The sequence below is a fragment of the Scyliorhinus canicula genome, chromosome 1 (assembly GCF_902713615.1).
Source record: "Scyliorhinus canicula chromosome 1, sScyCan1.1, whole genome shotgun sequence".
Taxonomy (NCBI): Eukaryota; Metazoa; Chordata; class Chondrichthyes; order Carcharhiniformes; family Scyliorhinidae; genus Scyliorhinus; species Scyliorhinus canicula.
In genome coordinates this window covers 202,931,483-202,956,924 of record NC_052146.1, presented here as the reverse complement: position 1 = coordinate 202,956,924, position 25,442 = coordinate 202,931,483, and the positions used below count along the sequence as shown (strand labels likewise).

The 25,442-nt window shown below is 44.6% G+C and overlaps 1 protein-coding gene across 2 annotated transcripts in view; it reads left to right on the top strand.

Annotated features, from left to right (window-relative positions):
* The first annotated feature begins 1,182 nt into the window (after positions 1 to 1,182).
* The window catches only part of fermt1 (fermitin family member 1), a 114,171-nt gene continuing 89,911 nt past the window's right edge, over positions 1,183 to 25,442 (top strand). The window contains exons 1-3 of one of the 2 annotated variants that reach the window (XM_038806298.1): positions 1,183 to 1,415; positions 12,507 to 12,680; positions 24,968 to 25,201. In XM_038806298.1, the coding sequence (XP_038662226.1) occupies positions 12,530 to 12,680; positions 24,968 to 25,201 (385 nt within the window). In that variant the 5' untranslated portion in view covers positions 1,183 to 1,415; positions 12,507 to 12,529. The remainder of the gene's footprint in view (positions 1,416 to 12,506; positions 12,681 to 24,967; positions 25,202 to 25,442) is intronic. The other variant, XM_038806307.1, reaches the window with a different exon arrangement.

Below are 25,442 nucleotides of genomic sequence, written 5' to 3'. Positions count from 1 at the left end.
CTCTGAAAGACCACCCTACCTAGGTCTACTCCCTTGCCCCATCCTCATAACAACACCTAACCTACACATCTTTGGACACAAAGAAGAAAATCCACCTAGCCTGCACATCATTGGACTATGGGAGGAAACCGGAGCACCCGGAGGAAATCCACAGACATGGGAAGAATGTCCAAACTCCACACAATCACCCAAGGCCGGAATTGAACCCGGGTCTCTAGCACTGCTAGCACTGTGAGGCAGCAGTGCTAACCACTGTGAATTGTCGCTGCTGTTGACTTATCCTGCTAATACCTCCGTGTTACTTAAAACTGATTTGGGCTGGTAAATGATTTACATTTTTTAAAATTTAGATTGCTTAATGAATTAATAATCCTTTCGCAAACAAATGCCATATTGCTTGGTATTTTATTCCAAGTTGCAATAACAATTTTCCATTACTTATCTGAGCAACTAATTGATCAACGGGAGGTACGGAAGGGAATGACCTCCTAGTACTGCGGCACTGTGGTCAACAGCAAGAGCTCAGCCAAAGATGGCTTGTTTGCTCCTATCCACCCCTGATCTGGCCAAGCTGTGTTTTCTAATTTCCCGTGCTCTCCCACCGGACACCCTTGCATTTTCTTTGCTCTGTTGTCCCTAGTTTCCTCCCTCCTTTCTCCATGATCCTGCCACAGTCTCTGCACTAAGAACGCAGCCACACCTGTCTATCTGATATCTTAAGTAAATACCTGTTTGCAGAGAGGCACTATTTGAAATACACTTTACATGCAACACTTTCATATTTTGAGTAGTATAATTTTATTTGGGGGGGGGGGGGGCAGGGCGGCAAAAGTCGGGTTCATGATTACTGATCCATTAAAAAAGGGGTCCTTCAACCAATAGAAAATTAAAAACCAATGCCCTGGAGTATCTGTACTGCATTTTACATATTGACCCGTAATTCATTTCACCTATTGATCTGTAAGGCATTTTGCTGCCACGCTTGAATTATATTGTTATAGTTAAATTCATGAATAAATAACCTTTTTGGGGTGGGAAAGGGGAGGCGGGGGAGAAGGTAAGGCCTCATATCAATTGGCAAGTTGGCAAACTTTGTTGTGCAGTTAAGAAGTTCCGGGATTTAAAGAAGCGTGCATTGGCTGGCAGGAAGTCAGTGAAAATCTTTGTAGCCTGAAGGGATTATTTGAGATCACTCACTCTCTCACACACACACCTACCATTCTCCTTCTCAACTTCAGCGGCGTGCAGAACTTTTTTTATATTCTCCAGGCACAGGGTGGGTCAGCATGCAAAACTGAGAGAGAGAGAAAGAGACAGCATTTGTTTATTAGCATCAACCAACAATAACGAGCTTCTGTTGAATGTCGAGAGCGTGGGGGTATATTTTTGTGTAGCTTCTTCAACCTCCCGTAAAGGTGAGTTTACCTTTCTTTCTTTGGTTCCTCGCCCGCAGACACGAGTTTCTTGTCAACACATTGACAGGGCGCGCGGGGGGAGGTTTTCCTTCACGAGAACAACGCGGGAGAGTTGGGTGACCCACCTCACTCCACCAGCCCCCCCCCCCCCCCCCCCCCAAACACATCGCTTCACAACAAGACCTTTCCGTAAGCTCCTCGTACACTTCTTCACACCGACTTTAATTTTAAGGAGTAGCAATGGTGAAAGAACCCCCTCACATGCAAACCCTCCGACTTTCATTGTACTCCTGTCAGCTTCTTTGATTTCTGCCCCCTTTCTCTCAAATCTTTGTGATTTAAAAAAAAACCCTTTTTTTTTTCATACCCCCCCCCCCCCAAAAAAACTGCACTGTTTATGAAAAGCAGGGCCAATGCTGTTCCCTGTACTAGATTTTAATAGTCGATAATATTTTCAACAGTCTTGCATTTATAGCCCCGAGAATGTTTTACGCAAGTAATTGCTTGCCGAAGAGCAGGTGCTATCAAAGTTCAGTTTACATTACAAAGGAGTTTTTTTAACTCACAAAATAATCAGAAGGAATGTGGGGTAACCAGCTTTTTGTTTCAATTTGATGTCAGCCTTTGGGGCAACAGATTTGAGCAATGTTGTTTTAATTCTTTGCTCATTGTTGCACCTCTCCCTGCACCCTGGACAACTAATAATCATTGATTTCTCCCCCCTATGATCTCATATTGTTTTAATGGTAACATTAATTTTGCTTCTTCCTCAATCTATTGATATTTCAACAAAGTTGAGTTGCATTCCATAGAATCTAACCGATTCCCTACAGTCCAGGAGGAGGCCATTCGGTCCATCGAGCCTGCACCAACACTCCAAAAGGGCACCCGACATAGGCCCACTCCCCTGCTCTATCCCTGTAACCCCAGCTAACTTGCACAATTTTGGACACTAAGGGGAAATTTGGCATGGCCAATCCACCTCACCTGCACATCTTCAGACTGTAGGAGGAAACCGGAGCATCCGGAGGAAACACACGCAAACATGGGGAAGATGTGCAAACTCCACACAGCCGCCCAAGGCCAGGATCGAACGCGGCTACCTGACACTGTGAGGCAGTAGTGCTAGCCACTGTACTGCCCTGAATTTCACTAGCTGTCATGGGATTTGAATCCATGTTACCATAGCATTATCAGGACCACTGGATTAGTAGTCCAGAGTGACATGGCTACTGTCCCCTCATTCATTCGGATATTCCCTTTGACTTCGAAAAAACCCTTTATCTTCGGCATAAATAAAAGACCCGAAGAAGTTTGGCAAACTATTATACTAAAAGAATGCATGAGTCTATGATTAAGGCATTGTGACAGCAGCCTTTGAGCTTGGCTAAGGAGGTCATTGTTAGGTAAGTTTTTATAGGAGAGAGTTGCGAAGGCATAGAGAATTTGGCGGGGGGGTTATTCCAAAGGCTGGGGCCCAGCTGGCTGATGGCAGAGATGACAGTTATAGACATACAGAAAGGGGAAAGGTTTGAGAGGCCTGAGTCAGACTGGAAGAGTCGTAGAGATGGGGACAGGCGATCAAGAGTTTTGATTTTCAATCGAAGGCACTTGTACTCTGAGAGCTAACGAATGTCAAGATAGTTGGTCAAGTTGGAATTAGCATAGAATGTGAAATGAAAATCGCTTATTATCACAAGTAGGCTTCAAATGAAGTTACTGTGAAAAGCCCCTGGTTGCCACATTCCGGTGCCTGTTCGGGGAGGCTGGTGCGGGAATAGGATGTACCTTGCAATCCAAGTATAAACCGAGCAATAAGGGGTTATGGGGAGAAGGCAGGAGAATGGGGATGAGAAAATATCAGCCATGATTGAATGGCGGAGCAGACTCGATGGGCCAAGTGGCCTAATTCTGCTCCTATGTCTTATGGTCTTAATACATGTGGCAACAGCTGCTACACTTTGTTTTCTTTTGTCTGTAGTTGACAAGGAAACGGAGCAAAGAAAAGCAGTTACCTCAATTTATTTTGCATTCTTTTACAGGATGTGGGCATCGTCAGCCAAGAGCAGCATTTGCTGCCCATCACTAGTTGCCTTTGAACTGAGTGGCTTGCTGGGCCATTTCAGAGGGCAGTTTCAGCCACATTGCTGTGGATCTGGAGTCACGTGTCGGCCAGTCAAGGGATGGCAGAGTTCCTTTCCTGAAGGACAGTAGTGAACCTGATGGGTTTTGCTGCCAATCGATGAGCTTCATATTCCCAATTTTATGAATTTAATTTAAATTCCACGAGCTGTGGGATTTGAACCCCAGAGGATTAGCCAGGCTCTCTGGATTAGTAGTCCAGTGACATTACCACAATGCCAAATGCGTTGGAAATAGTTCAGAGAAGGTTTACCAGATTAATCCCTGGAATGGGCAGGTTGTCAAATGAGGAAAGTTTGGAAAGATTGTGCCTTTATTTACTGAAATTGAGAAGAGTAAGATGTGACTTACTTGCTGAGTAAAAGTAAAAGGTGGGCAGCACGGTAGCACAAGTGGCTAGCACTGTGGCTTCACAGCGCCAGGGTCCCAGGTACGATTCCCCGCTGGGACACTGTCTGTGTGGAGTCTGCATGTTCTCCCCGTGTCTGCGTGGGTTTTCTCCGGGTGCTCCGGTTTCCTCCCACAGTCCAAAGATGTGCAGGTTAGGTGGATTGGCCATGATAAATTGCCCTTAGTGACCAAAAAGGTTAGGAGGGGTTATTGAGTTACAGGGATAGGGTGGAAGTGAGGGTTTAAAAGGGTCGGTGCAGACTCAATGGGCCGAATGGCCTCCTTCTGCACTGTGTGTTCTGTGATTTCATTAAAAGGGGCCTGGACAGGGTGGCTGTGGAGAGAATATTTCCTTGTGTGGAGAATCTGGAACTAGGGCTCACTGGTTAAAAATAAGTGGTCACCCATTTAAGATGGAGAAGAGAAGTTTTTCCTCTCAGAAGGTCATCGGTCTTTGGAACACTCTTCCTGGAAAGGTGGTGGAAGCAGAGTCTTTGAATATTTTCAAGGCAGAGCTCGATAGATTCTTGTTTTTTTTTTCCTTTTATAAATTTAGAGCACCCAATTCTCTCCTTTTTTTTCAATGTAGGAGCAATTTAGCATGGCCAATACACCTACCCTGCACATAGAACATAGAACAGTACAGCACAGAACAGGCCCTTCAGCCCTCAATGTTGTGCCGAACAATGATCACCCTACTTAACCCGTAGACCCATAACCCAACAATCTCCCCATTAACCTTACACTACGGGCAATTTAGCATGGCCAATCCACCTAACCCGCACATCTTTGGACTGTGGGAGGAAACCGGAGCACCCGGAGGAAACCCACGCACACACGGGGAGGACGTGCAGACTCCACACAGACAGTGACCCAGCCGGGAATCGAACCTGGGACCCTGGAGCTGTGAAGCATTGATGCTAACCACCATGCTACCGTGAGGCCCACGCAGACAGAGGGAGAATCTGTAAACTCCACCCAAATCAAACCCAGGTCCTCAGCGCCTTGAGGCAGCAGTGCTAACTACTGAGCCACCCTAGATCGATTATTGGTGAGCAACGAGTTGATATGTTATTGGGGGAAGGCGCAATACAGATCTAAGGTTACTATCATAGAATCCATAGAATCCCTGCAGTGCACCAACCCTCTGAAAGAGAATCCTACCTCCGTCCTATCCCTACAACCTCACCTAACCTGCACATCTTTGAACATTAAGGGGCAATTTTAGCGTGGCCAATCCACCTAACCTGCATACCTTTGGACTGTGGGAGGAAACTGGAGCACCCAGAGGAAATCTACGTAGACAGGGGGAGTACATGTAAACTCCACATAGTCAACAAGGCCAGAATTAAATCCAGTGTAATTTTGTTGTAAGTTTCAAAAAAGGTAGGAAAATCTGAATCCAAAAAAAACTGGGGGAAGAAGGTCAAAAAATATCAACACTAAGCTCTAAGACTACCCTAATAGCTTTTTTTCAGTCTGCAAGGAGTACTGAATGCCTTTGAACTGACCTGGCTAGTAGGATCAAGTTTCAGTGTAATTGGGACCAGAGTTTTGCAATTTTAAGGCATACCTGGAGATTGTTGTTCAGATAAGTAATGATGGGTGAAGCCAGCAGATATTTGTGAAGAGCTACATGAGGCTTCACTGCACACCAAAACATTCAAAATCAGTTTTTTCCCGCTGCAAATTGGGTCCAGCTATGATACCTCAAAAAAATCGTATGCTTTACATACCACCAATTTCTGTGGTATCCTCTCATTGTGGTGTCTACCCTGCTCACTGCATCAAGCCCAATATGGCTCAGGTTGTCAGCATTATCTTGTGACAAAAGTGCGTTAACTTCCTTATTCTCTGCAACATTTATGTGCCTTTGATGTGGTTGGTCTTGGAAAAATATGACTGAGGGATGACCTAACAGGGATTTTTAAAATTCTGAATGGTTTTGATAGAGTGGACGTGGAGGCAATGAGCTGGATTTTCATGGATTAGAACCAGACCAGATTTTCACAGAGTCGGGCAGCTCTGGACACCTTTAAATGGTGAGCAGGACCTGATTCCAGAATTTCCACCCCATGCCACAACCTTTCACCGGCAGGGGATGTGATTGAGGGTTGCAAGAGTAGTCATCTCATACCACCTCAACCATTTGGAATTTTTGTAGTGGGCTGTATTACCTTCTTCTGTGCTGTAACCATTCTGTGACTATGGGCTGAATAATGCGGTGGGGGTTGGAGGGAGAGGACAGGGCGGAGAGTGCACCCCCTCTGCCCCGTCCGATACCAAATTGGCATGCAGCAAATGGGCTCCATGCCAACCTGCACCACAACGATACAGCATTGCGTGGCAGACTAATGGGGGTCAGTTGGGGCAAAGACCCCCCTCTGGATTTGCTCGGCAGTTGGATTGGACGGCAGCTCCACCAGTCCCAGCAGCAGCCACTGATGTATTTGTGGCGCGGTTGGGACTGCTGGTGAAGAAGACCCCCCAAGGCCATGGAGCAGGTCCATCTAATGTCTTGGGCCGGGAGAGTTTTGGTAGACTAGGAAGAGGGGCAGTAGCGGGATTGTGTGGGGGGATGGTCAGTGGGTGGGTTTAGGGGGGAGCGTGGATAGGAATGAAGGGGGTCTAAGATGGTCAGCCTCGCAATCGCCCAAAGGCAGCCCCGACTTGATAAGCTTGATAACAAGCCCGATTGACCCTTAATTATTAATTTAAATATAAGGGATAGGCTTCCACTTTCCATATTATGCAGGTTAGCTCAGGATAGGCGTAGTAGGTGATGGAAATTTAAGTGCCCACCTCACCAATTTTACATCCCACAAGCCCAGCCCCACGGGAATGAAACATGCCTACCAGGGGCACATAAAATGTAGCCATTTGTTGACCGTTCAGAGGGAGTTAACATCATATCTAAACAATGTAACAAGTGAAGGAACGAAAATGTACACCATTGGTACAGTCGGTTTAGTATCTATCCTCTCGGCCTTCTCCCTCTGCATGCATAAGTGAAACGAGGTCCTGTAAGATGTGTAACATTTGTGATGAATGTAGGAATTTCAGATTGGTGAATAAAGGGTTAAAATTTTGGTTATCGTGTGTATGACTGCTGCAGTCACGTTTTTAAAAAGAATCCTGATTTACAAGAGGTGCAGTTTTAAAGCATCATAGAAATGAAATCATTATTCATTCTAACCATGCATATTGTTTACCTGAAGTTAGGCTAATGGAATTTTGTTTACAGAAAGAAGGTTCCCTGGGGGAGAAGATAATTAGAAACATTGTGTTTAGCTTTTTTTAAATTAATTTACTGGATGTGTAATCGTTGGTTAGGCCAGCATTTATTGCCCATGCCTAGTTGCCCTTCAGAAGGTGGTGGTGAATTGTCTTCTTGAACCGCTGCAGTCCCTGAAGTGTAGGTACACCCACTGTGCTGTTAGGGAGGGAGTTCCAGGATTTTGCCCCAGTGACAATGAAGGAACGACAATATATTTCCAAGTCAGGGCGGTGAGTGACTAGTGATTGTTTGTGGAAGGGGGAGCAATCAAGCAGGCTGCTTTGTCCTGGATGGTGTCAAGCTTCTTGAGTGTTGTTGGATCTGCACTCATTTAGATTTGGATTTAAATCTAAATCTGAAGCAGTCAGGTGCTGAGTTTTGGAGTTAGGTGTTGATCTATCTGTGGAAGGACTAGCAATTTTTCTCAAAGCAGTTTATTTTAAAAGATTTTGCCTGTGAACAGAACTGCAGTTTCTAAAAGGCTGGCAGGTTAAGCAGTAGTTTGACACAGGCAAAAATCTGCAAGCTGGTTCCCCGAAGATCTCTCTCTCTCAAAGCAGTTTATCCGAGACATCTCTTTACATCAAGTATTTCTGGGTTGACTAACTGCATTTAAAAGTGGATTCGACCTGAGGTGGGTTTTGCTTGAGTGGAGATTAAAGGATAGCAGCTAAGAGTTAAAAGTATTTTCTTTTATTGTTAAGCATTGCTTAACTGGTAATTTAAGCTATTTGCTTTATGATAAAGTTAGTAATACTATATTAGAAATAAAGTTTGTTCTAGTGTACCATATCTGTGCTTGGAATCACTCACTTCTGGAGTGAAGCATCCTTTCTTCGCAATCTTTTGCAACTGAAATTAAATATTGGGGTTTCTGTCTGGTTTCCTAGGAACTGATGGGGTCTTGTCCAGGATCGTATTTATTTGTATATGTCAAACTTCTCATAACCCTGCACTAATTGGCAGATTCACTCAGTCAAGGTGAGATGGCTCATGCAGATGTGCAAATGTCACACGCCACAACAGGAACTGTTTATTTGAGAGATATTTGTGTTACAACTGAGGAAGCTTTACAATGAAAATATCCTGTGCTGTGCTTGATTTGATGACATTTGAGACTCGGCATTGAGCTGTGCCTCTCCTTGAAGGAGAAAGCAATCGTGTCCTGTTACATTTCTGAGAATCATGCTGTGACAGTAATTGGCCATCAAGAGTTAACCCTCAGCAATATCAGCTCCCACTGTCTCAAAAAGTCAAGGAATGGGTGGAATCCTCAGGTTTCAGTACTAAGCTTGCTGACACAGGACAAGAGGCAAAGGGGTCACTTCTCTGCCAGGACCGCAACGCCTGCCAGTCAGGATCCATCTCTTCCCCCCCACCCACCCACTGATCCCTATGGTGGACATAACCGTCCAGATGATCTTGGCCAGTCAGGATGAGCAAGCATATAACCCTCCTACACCATGAACCCCTAACCCCCCCCCCCCCCAAACCCAGGGCATTGTGACCCCTCTGTGAAACATTTGCACTGAGAGGGCGTGGGTGCCCAGTGTTCCAATGGGGAGAAGCGCCATTCCACTGGGAAGTGGGTTAAAGATTCTCAGATGTGATGAGCAACAATAATATTTAATTTAGTGACATACCAAAATGTGGCAAGTGACAATGTCCCCCAACTACTGGTGCCTAACTTCACCCATGTCCATGCTGTGTCTCTACAATTCCTTAGCCTTGTGAACCCTCCCATTACATCTAGGTGCATTCCCGGGATGCATATCAGAGGTGGAGGCAGCCTGCTACCTTCCATGCTATGTTGCCTGTGATGCGCTTGGAGAGCGTCATCAGGAGGGACAAGTCCCAGAGGACCCTAGCCTACATTCGGGTGGCAATAGTATTGCAGCATCACCCTATTCTGTCCACTACCAGTCTGAGAAAGGGGGGATTCAGATTGACTGGGCACTTCCGAAGTCTCCTGGATGGAAGATCCCAGGCTGTGCTCCAGAGAATCCTCCTCCCTCTGGGTGCTTCTGGGCCCATGGGCTGCTCCATAGGATCGAAGGGCAAACAGAATGAGCTACAGAAGCCTCAACGTCATCTGGCGTTGCCAGTCCATGAGGCCCAACATTGTCTGCACCATGCAGTTGAAGCCCTCAGCCATGGGACTCGGGGACTGACCCATTCTTTGGAGTTCTCCCGACCTGGTTCTGACCTCAAACCCCGGCTTTTCACTGTGCGGGCCACCCATGTAGTGATGGCCTGGGTGTCATGCATTGCCTGCACCATCTACTGCGACAGAAGGCTTTGGGACTCCTCCATTCGGCCTTGCTGTCACAGGACTGTCACTGACAGCTCCTCTTGGTTTTCCAGACTCTACCTTTATATCTCAAGGATCTGAGGGACGAATGTGTCCAGAGTTTCGGCACCTGGCTCAGGCATAGCTGCTTCCTAGAATCCAACAGACCTCTGACTGTCCGATCCCTTGGACACTCCTGCCTCCACCTGATGTGCATCAGAATCTGTGTGGTACCCACCAGATTGTGACACAGAAGCTTGCCTGCTCATATTGCCCACCGAGGTGTGTCTCTCTGCTCTGGTGAATAGTGTGGGTGATAGCCATGGTGCCTCTTCGGTGTCCTTCTCCGACATCTCCTCTGAGGTTGTCTCGAGGGTGGCACTGGGACCCTTCTGGTGGACACGACAGGCTGATCAAGTGATATTCCTGCAAGGAAAGTAACATGGTATTAGCACAGGGCGAGTGGCGGGGGAGACCTGTAGCATTATTCTGAAATTGGAATGCCCTTTTCTCTGAGGATCCAGCCTTATGTCCTGCATATTTCATTATCGGTGCAGATGTGCCCCAGCTCCAAAAGAAATTAAATGTGGGATGGGTGGCAGGGTAGCACAGTGTTTAGCTCTGTTGCTTCACACCGCCAGGCTTGGGTCACTGTCTGTGCGGAATCTGCACGTTCTTCCTGTGTCTGCGTGGGTTTCCTCCGGGTGCTCAACTTTCCTCCCACAAGTCCCAGGTTCGATTCCCCGCTGGGTCACTGTCTGTGCGGAGTTTGCACGTTCTCCCTGTGTCTGCGTGGGTTTCCTCCGGGTGCTCCGGTTTCCTCCCACAGTCCAAAGATGCGCAGATTAGGTGGATTGGCCATGCTAAATTGCTCTTTATGTCCAAAAAGGTGAGGAGGGGTTATTGGGTTCCAGGGATAGGGTGGAAGTGAGGGCTTAAGTGGGTCGGTGCAGACTCGATGGGCTGAATGGCCTCCTTCTGCACTGTATGTTCTATTTTCTAAGTCCCGAAAGACGTGTTTGTTAGGTGAATTGGACATTCTGAATTCTCCCTCAGTATACCCGAACAGCCGCCGGAATGTAGCGACTGGGGGATTTTCACAGTAACTTCATTACAGTGTTAATGTAAGCCTACTTGTAACAATAATAAATATTATTTTTTTTTAAATCGCAATAAAGCTTGTGCTGGAACATCCGGAGCAATGTGCACAGATTTTAGCGCCCAAAATGACGCTTAGTAATTTTTTGGGAGAATTCCGTCCAACATCTTGTCTTGTCAGCCCTATCAAAGCAGGGAAAGCATCGCTATAATTCAGTGGAAAATTTAGGATATATATTATCCCTTTCGTTAGGATATATATTCACAGTCATACTTTAGATGCTTGAATAGGAACAATATGCAGGGACGGAGCAAAGGCAGGGGAATGGCACAAAACGATAATGCTCATTTGGTGAGTCGGGGCAGATACAATGGAACAAATAGCTTATTTCTGCACCGCAACAGTCTGCAATTCTGTAGTATGATGGGATACCTCCCCAAAATCATTCCATGTGTGTGTGCAAGGTTAGAGCATGAGAGGCATGTTATGCTAATTACATGGGGAGACATCAAAACTCAACTCAGCCAGCCATATTCTCAGTTGATGTTCACACTCAAAAATGCACACATTACAGCAAGAATCAATAGGTTGTGCTCCAGTGAGACCTTTGGAAGATCTTTCACCTCTTTGATGCTCATGGTCCCAAGATCAATTGCATTATACTTAATTCAATGTGCACCTGTGATTAACCAATTTGCTACTAGTGGGAAGCTGAACCTCTTTGGATGCTATCGCGCCACACTATGATGCATTCGTCTTCTGGTCCATCAGGGACGATGGAAGTGTCTTATTCGTCAAATCCTCCCCAGTGAGCCGGGCAGGCAGAGCCATTGATATTTTTAAGGCTGAGTTAGATAGATTCTTGGTTGACAAAGGGGTAACAGGGGATAGAAAGGAAAGTGGACTCAAGGCCACAGTCAGATCAGCTACTATCTTATTGAAAGGCTGAGCAGACTTGAGGGTCTGAAAGGCCTATTCCTGTCTGACTTTGTATGTTTGTTAAAATTCTGTGATGCAAATCTTTTAAACTACTAAAGAAAACAATTGAAATAATCAGCTGCTCTGAGAAATTTCCTGACTAATTTCTACAACAAGATAATATTGGTTAAAATTTGAAATGCAGGAAATGTGCAAATTGTGGGGAGGTGGTGAAGTGGTATTGTCACTGGACTAGTGATCCAGAGACCCAGGCTAATAGCCCGGGGACCCAGGTTTGAATCACACCAGAGAAGATGGTAAATTGGAATAGAATAAAATCTTGAATTACAAGTCTAGTGGTGACCATGAAGCCATTGTCAATCATCATAACAACCTGTCTGGTTCACAAATGTCCTTTAGGGAGGAAATTTGCCATCCTTACCTGATCTGGCCTACATGTGATTGCAGACCACAGCGATGTGGTTGACTCTTAACTGAAATGCTGGAGCAAGCCACAAGTGGTTCAAGGGCAAATAGGAATGCGCACAAAATGCTGGCCTTGCCTGTTACACCCACACCCCATGAAATATATATTTTTTAATTGTCGCCGTTTTTTTTTCCCGTTTTTTTTCTTTTCTTTTTTTATAAATTTAGAGTACCCAATTCATTTTTTCCAATTAAGGGGCAATTTAGCGTGGCCAATCCACCTAGCCTGCACATCTTTGGGTTGTGGGGTGAAACCCATGCAAACACTGGGAGAATGTGCAAACTCCACACGGACAGTGACCAAGAGCCGAGATCGAACCTGGTACTTCGGCGCCGTGAGACAGCAGGGCTACCCACTGTGCCACTGTGCTGCCCTTAAATTGTCGCCATTTTCTGAGGTGAGACTACCTGAAAACCCATGCTGTGCAAATTATCACTGAAGCATGAAATGCTAACGCTTGTACATTTTGTATTCTTTTTTATTGATAGAGCTGGAATTAGGTCCTGACGAGATGACATCATCTAATGATTATGGAGCCTCTTCGTGGGAACTTAATGTTCAGGTAGATCAGCCAAATGAAGATTCACCATTAGAGTTTAAGTTGAGAGTGACAGGGGACTTCCATGTTGGAGGAGTCATGCTAAAATTAGTGGAACAAATTCGTAAGTAAAAATTTTTTATATTTATTTTATTTACATGTGTGAGTGATGTTATGCTTGACAAATTAATTTTAGGCAAATTTTGCCCCTTAAAATCTGATAGTGAACACTATTTTAGCATAAAGCTTGAAGGGTTGTACATAAAGATGGTTCACACAATGTCTTATCACTTTTGGACCTGGGATACAATGAGCTATGTTTTTGTGAACGTATGGACAGTCAGAAATGGCCGTCCTGATCCATATTAGTTTGCTGCAATCCTGAAATCCATCCTCTGTAAGCATCTTAACTCGCATATATTTTGGAAGTCGCAACTCCAGTTCCTGAGGTGCAGCTTACAGCACAAGAGCCCTCCAGAATTTAAATCCAAGCGGCACACAGTGCTGAAAATCTCGCACCCAGATGCCATGAAGATAGATAGCGTAAGAAATGGAAATCTCACACCGGTGCAGTCGATTGTTATTCTGCTGAAACTGCTCTTATGACATGGGAACTGAAATTCCACAGGGTTTGTCCCACTTCACTGCCATAACTCTGACTTAGGTTTGGTAGAAACCTTGTTTTTTGTACATAAACTTTGAACTCTACAGGAATAAATTCTGCAGCTGCAAAGAACGTCAGGAATTCAATCATGTACACCGGCAATTTTGCGTTCATTTTGATACTAAATTGTGGTAACTGTAAGAGCCTAGAGGTGGTCACTAGGATTGCAGCCCCCCCCCCCCCCCCCCCCTCCTATATCTGATTCCATTGTTAATGGGTCAATGTCCTGGAATTCCCTATTGAACACATTGTAGGCAGACCATCGCTGTAAAGGCTCCAGGAGAAGACCCATCAGCACTTTCTCAAGGTAATTAGGGACTGACAAATTCTGTGTGGGGGGGGGGGGGGGGGGGTTTCCATGTTTCTCGGTGGTGGGAGACATCCCACCATTGGCCGGTGGTGAAATCTGCTGATCCCGCCGTTGTCAATGGAATTTCGCATTGAATCCATCCTGGCGGTGGGGGTTCGCCGTCAGCGGGACTAAAACATCCTGCTAGTGAGAACGGCAGGGAAGTCTTTTCTGCATTACCCAGGTTTCATAAACAACTCTGGAAAGGGGATGCACAAGTGATCCACTTCCACCATCAAGATTTCGTATCTTGATGAGCTCAATAGTCAACCTTAAAAATATTGAGCAAAGTAAAATTTTGAAAACCACACCCTATTTTTAGCCCCTCCTTTGATGATATAAACCTACATTTTGTGTTTAACGTGTATCTAAAGAACAGTATTAACTTGTACTAGTTTTCACTTTTTCTCTCCCAAAGGATGGGGGATGGACAGTTGAAGTCCCAGGGGAAAGGACAGAGTCAGGGGAACAGCGTGCTAAAAGGGTGGAGAGCTGAGGGAGATACAAAAAGCCAAGCCATAAATGATGTACCAATCCATTGGTACGAGGTGATATGTTAATTGGGATCTGTTGCAGAATTGTCTGTGGGCAGCAGGGCTGAATTGAAAGAGGGGGAAGGGTGGTAGGCAGACCAAGAACAGATTGGAATGGTCAAGTCTGGGGTTGACAAAGGCATTCAGACTGAAGCGGGGACAGAGGTAGCTGATGTTACATAGGCAGAAGTAGATAAAGTTGGTGAGAGAGAATGTATGGGGACAGAAGCATGACCTATGGCCAAATAGGACATTGGGACTAGGAACAGTCTGATTCAACTTACAATAGTGCCTGGGGATGGGCTGGAGTCAATGGTGAGGATGTAGTCTTTGCAGCAGATACTAAAAGGATAGTTTTGGTCATCCCAGTGTTTAACTGGAGCAGATTGCAGCTCATCCAGAAATGAGTATCAGGCCAGCAATCTAACAGCAGAGGCAGTAGAAGTGATGAGGTGTGATGCAGAGATAGGGTTAAGTATTGTCAACATGCATTCAGAAGCTGACTTCATGTCTACATATGCCTCCAAGGGGTAGCATGTAGATAAGGAAGAGTAGTGGGGCCATTATGGATCCCTGGGATTTTCTTATTTGAGTGCAACTAGAAATAAAAAATTGCGTGATAGCATTGAGGCAGATCACTGCTGACTTTGCATTGTAGAGACTATTATACACACATTAATAGCAGGAAAGTGCTAACATGATTTGTAGCTGTTCATTTAAAGGAGCAATTGAAATATTTTAAGATCAAGGTGGCAGGTTATGGTTGGGCTTGCAAACCGCAATGCCATTAAATTCTGTTGAAATTTTCTGTTGTGTATTGACAATAAATCTATTCAAACATCTTTTGCACAAGATTTTATTAATTGCATTTTGTTGCTCGTTCTGGGTGAGTGTGCTTAACACTCAATTTGGCTCTGTTTCGTTACTTAGCTCTGGATCGTCAGGTATCGTTAAGATACCGCCACAAGTTTCAAGGTCAAGTTCAAAGCAATAAAACCATACACCAATTAGTAAGTTCAAACAACTGAGTTTATTACAATACAATTATAATACTACCCATGCACACGCTAAGAGGATTAAACTATTCCTACCACTAAATAAACCAATACTTATCTCAAAGGGAACTGCCGGATCAGGGGACAAGGCCTCTTGCTCTGCTCTGGTCTGCAGACTGCAGGTTGGTACGGGTTAAAAAGGGGTCAGGAGTGTCTATCTCTGGTAGCGATCGTTATGAGACACTTACTTGCTGGCGGCTGCTGTCCCAAACCTCTCCTCTCTCTCGTTCAAGGTCTTCTTTGGCAAAAGCTGGTTGAGATGCTGGTCCAGAGAGGAGGGCTGGTTAAGAAGAACAAACTATGTGTGGGACCTGTCTTTTATAGGTCCCAGGGCTTCGCGCCCTTTTGGGCGGACCCTTTTCCTGCTGGGAATCGATTGGGTCTCTTTCCAATCGATATGTTTGAATCCCCCCAATACTGAGGCTGTTCCTTGGCTACTGGGCGGGCCTTCAGGTGCTTTGTTTTCGAACCCCGCTGGTGCCGGGGTGTCTGGTTTCCCATACACTGTTGCAATCACTTCTCTATTTGTGTCCATTGTCCCTGGGATCGTTCCATTACTATGTTAACTATCCCGGAGATTGCCTCATTAGTATGCAGAATGTTCGTTTCGGTGCTGTCTGCTCTCTTGGCAGACAGAATACACATTGGCTTGGTGCAGCCTGCTTGTGCTGTTAACATTGTCCATTTTAACCTGCAAGCTTTGCGTTCCTCCATTTTGTATTTGGGGAATGGCCAACTTCGGTGGCTACAATTGTTAGGCCAAAAGATCAACAAAAACATAAAATGTACTTTGTAAAGATTCACGGCCAGCACTGTGAACACAATGGCATCAGTCATCACTGCAGGAAGATAGTTGGGTCACTAAGGGAGATTGTTGATCAGAAAGAGTCATGCATTATGAATAATGATGACTAAGCTTTTTAAAGCTTGCTTAGAAAATAAATGTAATTCCTTGGAACTAAAGAATGCTGCTGCTTAATGTAGCATTGATTTGGAACTATTTTCTGCCACAACACCATCTTTGTCCTCATTCTGTTTATGTAGACATGATTGCTAGTTTTTCAGTGAAATAGACAAGATGTACAGCAATGATCTTGGAATACCAGCAATAACAGAACAATTTGACTTGTCTTCAAAGGCAGCTGTAATCACAGGGTTCAAGTCATGTTAGAAGGCTGAATAATGAAGGCCTGTCCCTTAAAGAACCACGACTATAGCCTAAAACTGTGACATATTTATTTTGATGAGTAATCATTGACAATTTTTCTCGAAGGACCTCTCATTATGATTTATGGGTTGTTGTCAGATTTCTTCAGTGCAAGATGGAAAATTTTCCTGGGCTTGTGCTCAGGTATATTAGATCACCTGGAGGCAGTAGATATCAGGCAGGTTGGATTTATTGCAACTAGGCATAGAATGAAGAAATCTTCTTTCCTAAAGCCAATATATTGCACTAGACTTTTGTTTTGGGAAAAGATCAAACCAGCACAGAGAATGATCAACTTTTACATTGCTGTATCAGCTTGACAGGGTGCTGGTTCAGCTCACTTGGCTAGACAGCTGATTTGTGATGCAGAGTGAGGCCAGCAGAGCGGGTTCAATTCCTTTACTGGCTGAGGTTATTCATGAAGGGCCACCTTTTCAACCTTGCCCCTCGCCTGAGGTATGGTGACCCTCAGGTTAGATTACCACTGGTCAGCTCTCCCTCTCAAAGGGAAAAGCAGTCTATAGTCATCTGGGATTATGGCAATTTTATGTTACCTGTCAGTTTGACAGCATTTTTGCTTTGATCAGAAATTCTCCACCAGGATTTGAACTCAAAAATTTACTCTATTGCAAAACTGAGGGAGTGCTGCTATGTCTGAAATGTCGTCCTTTGAATGAGGCGTTAAACTATGTCCTCCATTGCTTCAGGTGGATGCTGCAGGGCAATATGTCTTTTGAAAACAAGCAGTTATTCTAACGTCCTGATAAATGTGCCTCCTTCCAACAATACCACTTACTGAATAGTCATTCATTTCATGGTTGTATGTGGAAAGTGACTGGTACAGAATGACTGTCTCTCTATTGAACAACAGTCACTGCATTTCCAAAAGCAATGCCCTGGGGCAAGCACTTTGAGATGTTCCAGTGTCATAAAGTCCTGAATAAATTAAATGTGATACTATTCAATGAGGGTGGATAATTAGTTTATATACCCCTTCAACCTTAATATTTTGGTGGATGCAAATAGACTACGGTCTATTTTCCTCAGTGTGTGCTCACATTGAGGTGTCTGGACAGAGGGAATCTCAGATAATTGGCTAGTTTATCGGAATGCAGAGATGGAAGCAGGCCATTCGAGCCTTTTCCACCATTCAAAGAGATCATTACTGATCTGTGCCTTATGTCCATCTACCCACCCTAGCTGCTTTTATACCTCTGACTGACTAGGAAAAATATTTTGATCTCCAATCTAAAATTATTAATTTGCTTGGAACCATCAACTGCGCTGTGCCTGTCCAGTGCACCAATATTTACTACTCTGGATCATTTGAATGGGTCCGATAGACTCAAGGCGCAGCCAACTCTCTGATTGATTGGGCCATGTGCCAGAATTAAAGCAGGACGAGAAATAGGCAGTAGGCCTGAAAGGTTGACAATTGTGCTTCTGGTCACCCTCATTGAGGCTTTCTGGTTACGATTCTATCACCTACTTTAGATGCAAGTCCAGTGATATAACTCAGTGGAGATCGAGGAGATATTGCAGTAGCACAATGGGCAGAGATCTACAGGGTAAATCCGCACTGCTTTTTCATCTGTGTTCCCTGGCTGAAACAGTGCACTTAAACAACTTGCATAACTATTTTTTAATTAAGCATCCATTGGAGAAACAATTTCGCTGAGCATTTGAAATTATGTAAAATTAACGATTCCCGTGTTTTCTGACGATCCAACAATAGTAAGGAAGGAAGGTGTGGGCCAGAATTTCACGCTTCCCCGCCATTGAGATTTTAGGCAATGCAAAGGGAAGTGTGAAACTGAAGCAACGGGATTCCCTCTTGGTTCTTGCTTACCGCCACACAGCGATTTCACGCTGAGGTGGACAAGGCCCTCAGACGGGAAGCCCCCTTTTCCCCAGTTAAGATCCCCTTAAGGGCTGTTTCCCACCCAGTCTCAATTCTAGGCCGATAGGAAGATTGGTCTTGCGTGGGGAAAAGCTGAAAATCAACAAACTCGGGCAGAAGGCGGAGCCAGCATTTCCATCAGAAGCCACCTTCTGAAGACCCCTCCCCCCTTCAAGGTCCTGTGGCCTCCAAACCTCCCTCCATTCTCACTTAAGGTCCGGTGGCTTCTGGACATTCTGCTTTTCCTCTGAAACTCTTGGATGCCCCCTTCACGTTCTCTCACATGCCTTCCCTGCCCTGGGACCCCTTGAACTTACCTGGGCCTCGAGTGCCCGGACTTTTAGTCTCAGACGTGTTCATGCAATTCCACTGCAGCTCTTGTTGCTGCGGGGACTGGAGAGCTGCCTGCAACTCTCTGAGGTGGAACTTCCTCCTGATGAGTAGTGGAAGTCCCGCCTGCACTCACTTAGTGTTTATTTGAGAGTGAAATGGTTGTGGGGCACTTGGAGTCAACACTCCTCAGGCAGGAAGTGAGACCCCGACATCTGAAAAGTCCAGGCCATGGAATTTATATGGATGACACTCTACAATTTGAAACTAAGCAGGTCTCAACGATTCATTCACATGAATCTTGTGGAGAATTTGCATTGTACATTTGTGAAATATTTAAATCCTAACAGTCTATATTGATTTAGAAGAATGGTGTCGCAGAGAATATACCCCAATCAGTTTGCAATAATTTTCTGATGTGTTCTCATATTACGTTTAGGATAACAGATTATTCAGTAAAAACTTGGAACGAAGATGATTATTAAAGGAACAATTATTGTTTTTAAAATTATATTTGGAATGACTCAGCTTTGATCAAACTGTGCAATTAGAGTAGATCCGATTGAAAACCTACCATTAACACCGGCGTGGTGAGCTGAATAGGCTTTTTCTGTGCTGTAATCTCAATGATTTTATATTGCCGTTATAAAGTCACTAATCCCCATTTATTATTGCTAATTTTGACGGTAAAACACTTGCAAAACAGTATTCTGAAGTCTAGACATAGTTTAGTTGATGTTCAGGAGCTCGTAATAAAGATGTGTGCCCCCCTGTTTTGCTTTTACAACAATATACACAAGAGGTAGAGCTATGTGTACATACATAAATCTGATGCTGTGAGAAGCAATATTCAAAATCTTCCAAAAGGTCTGAACCCACTATGCTGACTTGCCTGTGCTCTCCGTAAATGTTGTATGACCTGCTGAGTGTTTTCAGAACTTGATGGGCTGGGTTATATTGGATCTCCAGAAATGGATTGGGAACCAATGGGTTTGGGGGCAGAGAGTGGGTAGTGGCCAAAAACAGCAGGAGAATATGATGGGTCATGTGCCCAACTCCCCACCAACATGGTATTCCGTCAGTTGTGGGGAAAGTGAAGAATGACCATCCCAAAAAGAGGCTAGTTGTGCAACATAAGTGGCCAATTAAGGGCTTCTTCCCGCAACCACTGGCTCTTTACCTGTGGCATGTGGGCCCTCCTCCATGTAGGGAGACATCCTGGTAAACCGGGGTGGCCTTCTTGCCGACTTGCCATGGGGGGAGAGTGTGGGGGGAGGCTTCCTATTTGGGCACTGTGGCCCATGTAAGTCCTCTTGGCGGTAATGGCTGGCCCTAAGAGTCTTGCTGATCAATAAGACACAGTATTTCTCTGCAATCAAACAGATTAAAGGGTTGAGAAATAAATAGTGGAAAGGCTGAGAAGGGGGATGAATTAAAGAGCAGTGATTTCAACGTCAAACCAGGTACAGAAAGAGAAATAAAGAGAGGGAAAGAAAGATTGGATTAAGAGAGAGGAAATAAAAGAGGTAGAAAGGAGAACTAAGAAAATTAAACATTTGACATTTTAAAGTCTCCCAAAACAATTCACAACCCGAAGGGATGAGAGTCCACATTTGTAATTCATAAAATCATAGAGATTTACTGGACAGAAGGAGGAGATTGCCAATGCTCAAATAGTTGTTGTGTGTGCTTATTTCTAGGCATCAAAATAACATTAAAAATGCTTCATTCTTTCTTTAAACAGATAATTCATGCATTTGACAGTAAATAACAGGACAATTTTCCGGCAAGATTACCTGACACATCTATGTTCCTAGTGGATAATATGTTGCATTCAGTGTTAATTTAAGTGTGTTTATAATTTATGATTCAGTCATCAGCTCCTATTAGCCTCTTACAACACAGAACCTCCTGCAAAAGCTTCTCTTCCATGCCCTGCAACATTACCTCTGGAGACCCCAGATCTCTACCATTGGCCACCCCCTGTTTCTGACTTCTCATGGTCCTTTGAAACCAAACATAAATTGATCACACTTAGCCCTACCTCACCATGACTTCCCTCCACCCCTCCTCTGTCCTGTGTTGTCAGGTTGCTTGTCTTGACATCCAGTCCTCGATCAGCCACAATGTCCTGCAATTAACATGGGGAAGCCAGAAGCCATTGCCTTCAGCACTCCCATCACAAGACCCATTCCAGCTCACCCATCAGTTTCATCCCCATTCCTGGCTGCTGTTGCAGGCTGAAACAGTCAGTCTACAACCGAGCTTCTGACCCCATGTGATCCCCATGACAAAGTCTGTCTACTTCCACCTTCATGGCATTGCCTATCTATCTCCATCTCTGCATCAGTTTTTCCATATTTCTTCATTCACAGGATGTGGGCATTGCAGATGATGAGCATATTGCCACTTCAACCTCAGAGAGTTCCAGCTGCCAAGGAAGATTCTTTCAGCTACTTCTGTTTCTATTAGGAAGCCAAATAGAATTTAACCAGAAGCAATTGTAATGAGAGTAAATGTCTCACAACTTTAGTTCTGGGCTCTTGCCAAAGATAATTGGAGGAAAATTATTTGGAAGGTTCAACTGGCAAGTCTGGGGTTTTCCATTAGATAATCTGTGTTCCAGTACTTGTGGTTTAATGAATCATCTTAAATAATGCATATTTGTACAAGCAAAAGAGTTCCAGGCAAAAACACCACATGAGAAAGTTCTGCAGGTGAGGTTCCATGGTGTTTGAATCTTTGATTCTGGTATGTCAACACAGGCATTTTGAATGGTGCAGAATATGGAAGGGTCTTGAAACATGGAGAACGAATTAAGTGATTGTTATGGGTAAACTGTGTAACACCAATTAGTTTTTGCTTTGGTGATCCACTGCAATATTTAATTCTGTGTCTTAGCAGCAAGATAATACACTGTTCATAACATGATAGGATGTTTGTGTCCAATGATGATCCAATTTAAAGTGATGGATATTAATGAAGATTCACTCATGGTGCTTACATTTTGTATTCAATGTATTAGAAAGAGTCATTGCCTGCTATTCTGGACCCCACATGCATTTGTTGCATAAACTATTTATGTGCTCTGCACAGCGATTAACTAAGGGCTGATCATTTTAGAGAGCACTGACGCAAAGACCTTTGGGAAGAGTGTGCCTGAAACATGCTGTGTCAGGCTCTTGAACTTTGGGAGCAATCTTTTTATAAAATAATTGGAATTGCATTTTGAGATGTACTATTGGTCGTAGGAATACAGCACAGAAACATGAGTGTTCTGAGATATTAGAGTTAGCATTGTCTTCTCCTTCTTAGGCAGTCCCCCGATACCAAGGATGACTTGCTTCCACTCCTGCTCGATGGGTTCTGAGATGGCAGATAATTTCCCATGCGGGATTTGCAGTCCCTGTCATGTGCTGGACAGGTGGTGCTTGAAGGGTTGGGTGGGTGGGTTGCAGTCTCCCTCCAATGCCTCGACTTCACAATTGCACATGCCTGACAAAGTTCCTCAATTTCTTTGGTGTCTTCCCGGATGAGCCAGTGTCTCCCATGAGTGAGTGGGGATGTTTGATCTCTTCAGCAATGCTTTGAGGACATCCCTAAAGTATTTCCACTGTCCCCCTGTGACTCTCCTGTCATGAGTCTCAAATAGAACACTTTCTTTGGGAGTCTGATGTTCAGGTATGCAAACTACGTGTCCCGCCTGGCTGCTGGGCAAGCTGGCTTGCGAGAGTATGCTGCTGTTGGACCGTCTTTCTTGCCATCAAATTTAGAGGACCTTGTCAAAGCACCGCAGGTGGTACCTATACAGTGCTTTAAGGCACCTACTGTAGGTTGTCTAAGCTTCTGAAGCAATGGCATCATTATTGAAGGGGCTGATGCTAGAGAATCTATCAGCTCCAGTTTAGGCAGGTGCTATTGCTAAAAATGACTTTGATTATCCTCAGATATAATTATACAGGAGTGATTTCGGAATACCAAGAGGGAACGTGACTTGGCACACAGTTTTATCTGATAATGAGCCTTTTGAAGTTAATTAGAAATGTAATTTTCCAGAGTACAACTCCCCAAAACAATGTGTGATTTATGTGCCATTCAAAAATGTATCAATGCAATAGTTCCAGATTGTTTATGAGTCTGGTCCCAATCTCTGCACAGGGTTATTGCATGAAATCGGTGTGCATAGCCAATTGATATTTATTTGCGTGTCACTGAACTGAACTGTCTACAGGAGGAGTCCAGTGCACCAACCGAAAAAAACATGAAGGGAATTTTGCTGCACAGGCGGCAAAGTGGCGCAGTGGTTAGCACGGCTGCCTTACAGCACCGAGAACTTGGGTTCGATCCGAGCTCCTGGGTTACTGTCCGTGTGGAGTTTGCACATTCTCCCCGTGTCAGCGTGGATATCACCCCCACAGCCCAAAGATGCGTGGGGTAGGTAGATTAGCCAGGCTAAATTGCTCCTCAATTTGAAAAAAAAGAATTGGGTCCTTAAATTTATTTTTTTTTAAAAGGAAATTTTAGTGCACAAGCCTAATGGGGTTAAATTCTAGAATCCTTACCATGCAGAAGGAGGCCATTCGGCTCATGGAGTGTGCGCCGACCCTCTGAAAGAGTGCCCTACCTAGGCCCACTCTCCCCGCAACCCCAGACCTGCACATCTTTGGGCTGTGGGAGGAAACCGGAGCTCCCAGAGGAAACCCACGCAGACACTGGGAGAATGTGCAAACTGCGCACAGTCATCAAGACAGGAATTAAACCCGAATCCCTGGCGCTGAGAGGCAGCAGTGGTGCTCTTTTTTTGGTGTATTACAACAATTTTTCAGCTGCTGTTTTTGAGCTAAATCCAGGAAAATCTACCCTGAAAGCTTTGTTGGGTGTTTGGGTGCAAGGTTTGTAGGAAACTCGGCAATTGCTCAAGAAATTAGATTCAATTCCCGAGTCTCAGGACGTGCCGGTATTCTGCTTTCCACTCATCCTGGATAGGATGACACTCTACCAGTGCATGGGAAATTGTGGCAAATGGAGATGCAGGAGGAGGAGAATTGGTAAATTGGGAGGCAAATATTCTGTGGGACCCTAAGGAGCAATGCTGTTTCTTTTGGCACCTCAAGGGGAAGTATAAATATAGTACAGACGTGGAATTTTTTCAGGTTTTATTCTGTTAGACCTGTTGGGAATCTCAGAATCGTCACAGCATAGAAGCGTCATTCTGCCCATCGTGCCTGCTTCCGGAATGAGCAATTGACTTAGTGGGCGGCACAGTGGTTAGCACTGCTGCTTCACAGCACCAGGGTCCCAGGTTCGATTCCCGGCTTGGGTCACTGTCCGTGCGAAGTGTGCACATCCTTCCCGTGTCTGTGTAGGTTTCCTCCCGGGTGCTCCGGTTTCCTACCCCAAGTCCCGGAAGATGTGCTGTTAGGTGAATTTGGACATTCTGAATTCTCCCTCTGTTTGCCCTAACAGGCGGCGGAGTGTGGCAACGATGGGATTTTCACAGTAACTTCATTGCAGTGGTAATGTAAGCCTATGTGTGACAATAAAGATTATTATTATTATTATTATAGTGCCATTACCTATCCCCTCCAACCTCTCGTAACACTGCACCTTCTTCCTTTAGAGATAACAGTAATTCCCTTTTGAATGCTTCAGTTGAACCTGCCTCCACCACAGTCTCTCAGGCAGAGCATTCCAGACTTTAACCACTTACTGTGTCTCATGCCAATTAGTTTAAATCCATGCCGTCGCGTTCTTGGGAAGCCACAATTAGTTTCTTTTTCACCATAAAATAGTGTCATCATTATCAAAAATAGCCTTGGGGCATCCTGAGGTTCTGAAAGGTTCTGAATTTTAAAAATACAACTTCTGAGGAAATGAAATTATTCGAAATAGAAATAAAGAGGGATGTAAACCTGGCTAATGGCTCTCTGGGCGGCATGGTAGCACAGTGGTTAGAACTGTTGCTTCACAGTGCCAGGGTCCTAGGTTTGATTCCCGGCTTGGATCACTGTCTGTGCAAAGTCTGCACGTTCTCCCCATGTCTGTGTGGTTTGCTCCGGAAGATGAAATGAAATGAAATGAAAATCGCTTATTGTCACGAGTAGGCTTCAATGAAGTTACTGTGAAAAGCCCCTAGTCGCCACATTCCGGCGCCTGTCCGGGCAGGCTGGTACGGGAATCGAGCCATGCTGCTGGCCTGCTTGGTCTGCTTTAAAAGCCAGCGATTTAGCCTTGTGAGCTAAACCAGCCCCTACTCTATCCCGGAAGGGGTAGAAAATCCCATCCCAAGGCTCGTTTATTTCAATTTTGAGAAGGATTGATTTTGATGTATAGGGGCGTGCATTAAGTAGATACTTTGTTTTCTTTGTTACAGTGGTACCCCAAGACTGGTCAGACCATGCCCTTTGGTGGGAAAAGAAAAAGTGTTGGCTTTTGAAGACTCATTGGACGCTGGACAAATATGGAATCCAAGCTGACGCAAAATTGTTGTACACGCCACAGCATAAATCATTAAAATTACAACTGCCTAATATGAAGACAGTGAGATTAAAAGTTAGTTTCTCTTCTGTGGTCTTCAGGGCAGTCGTTGATATCTGCAAGACTCTGAGTAAGTAGATTATTTAATTTAATATCCTAAATGCCACAAACAAAATATTTTGGTCCAAAAATTATTGAAGCATGGTACCTCGTGCTAAGCACCTAAAATTGTATTTTCTTTTGTTTCACCCTTCGGATCGTATATTTTTGCACCTCAAATTACTGCTGCTTTTCGTGCAATGAGGATAGTGGAGCATCTGGGACCTCATGAACTTTAGGTCCAATGGTCTATCGCCTTAACCAATTAAATT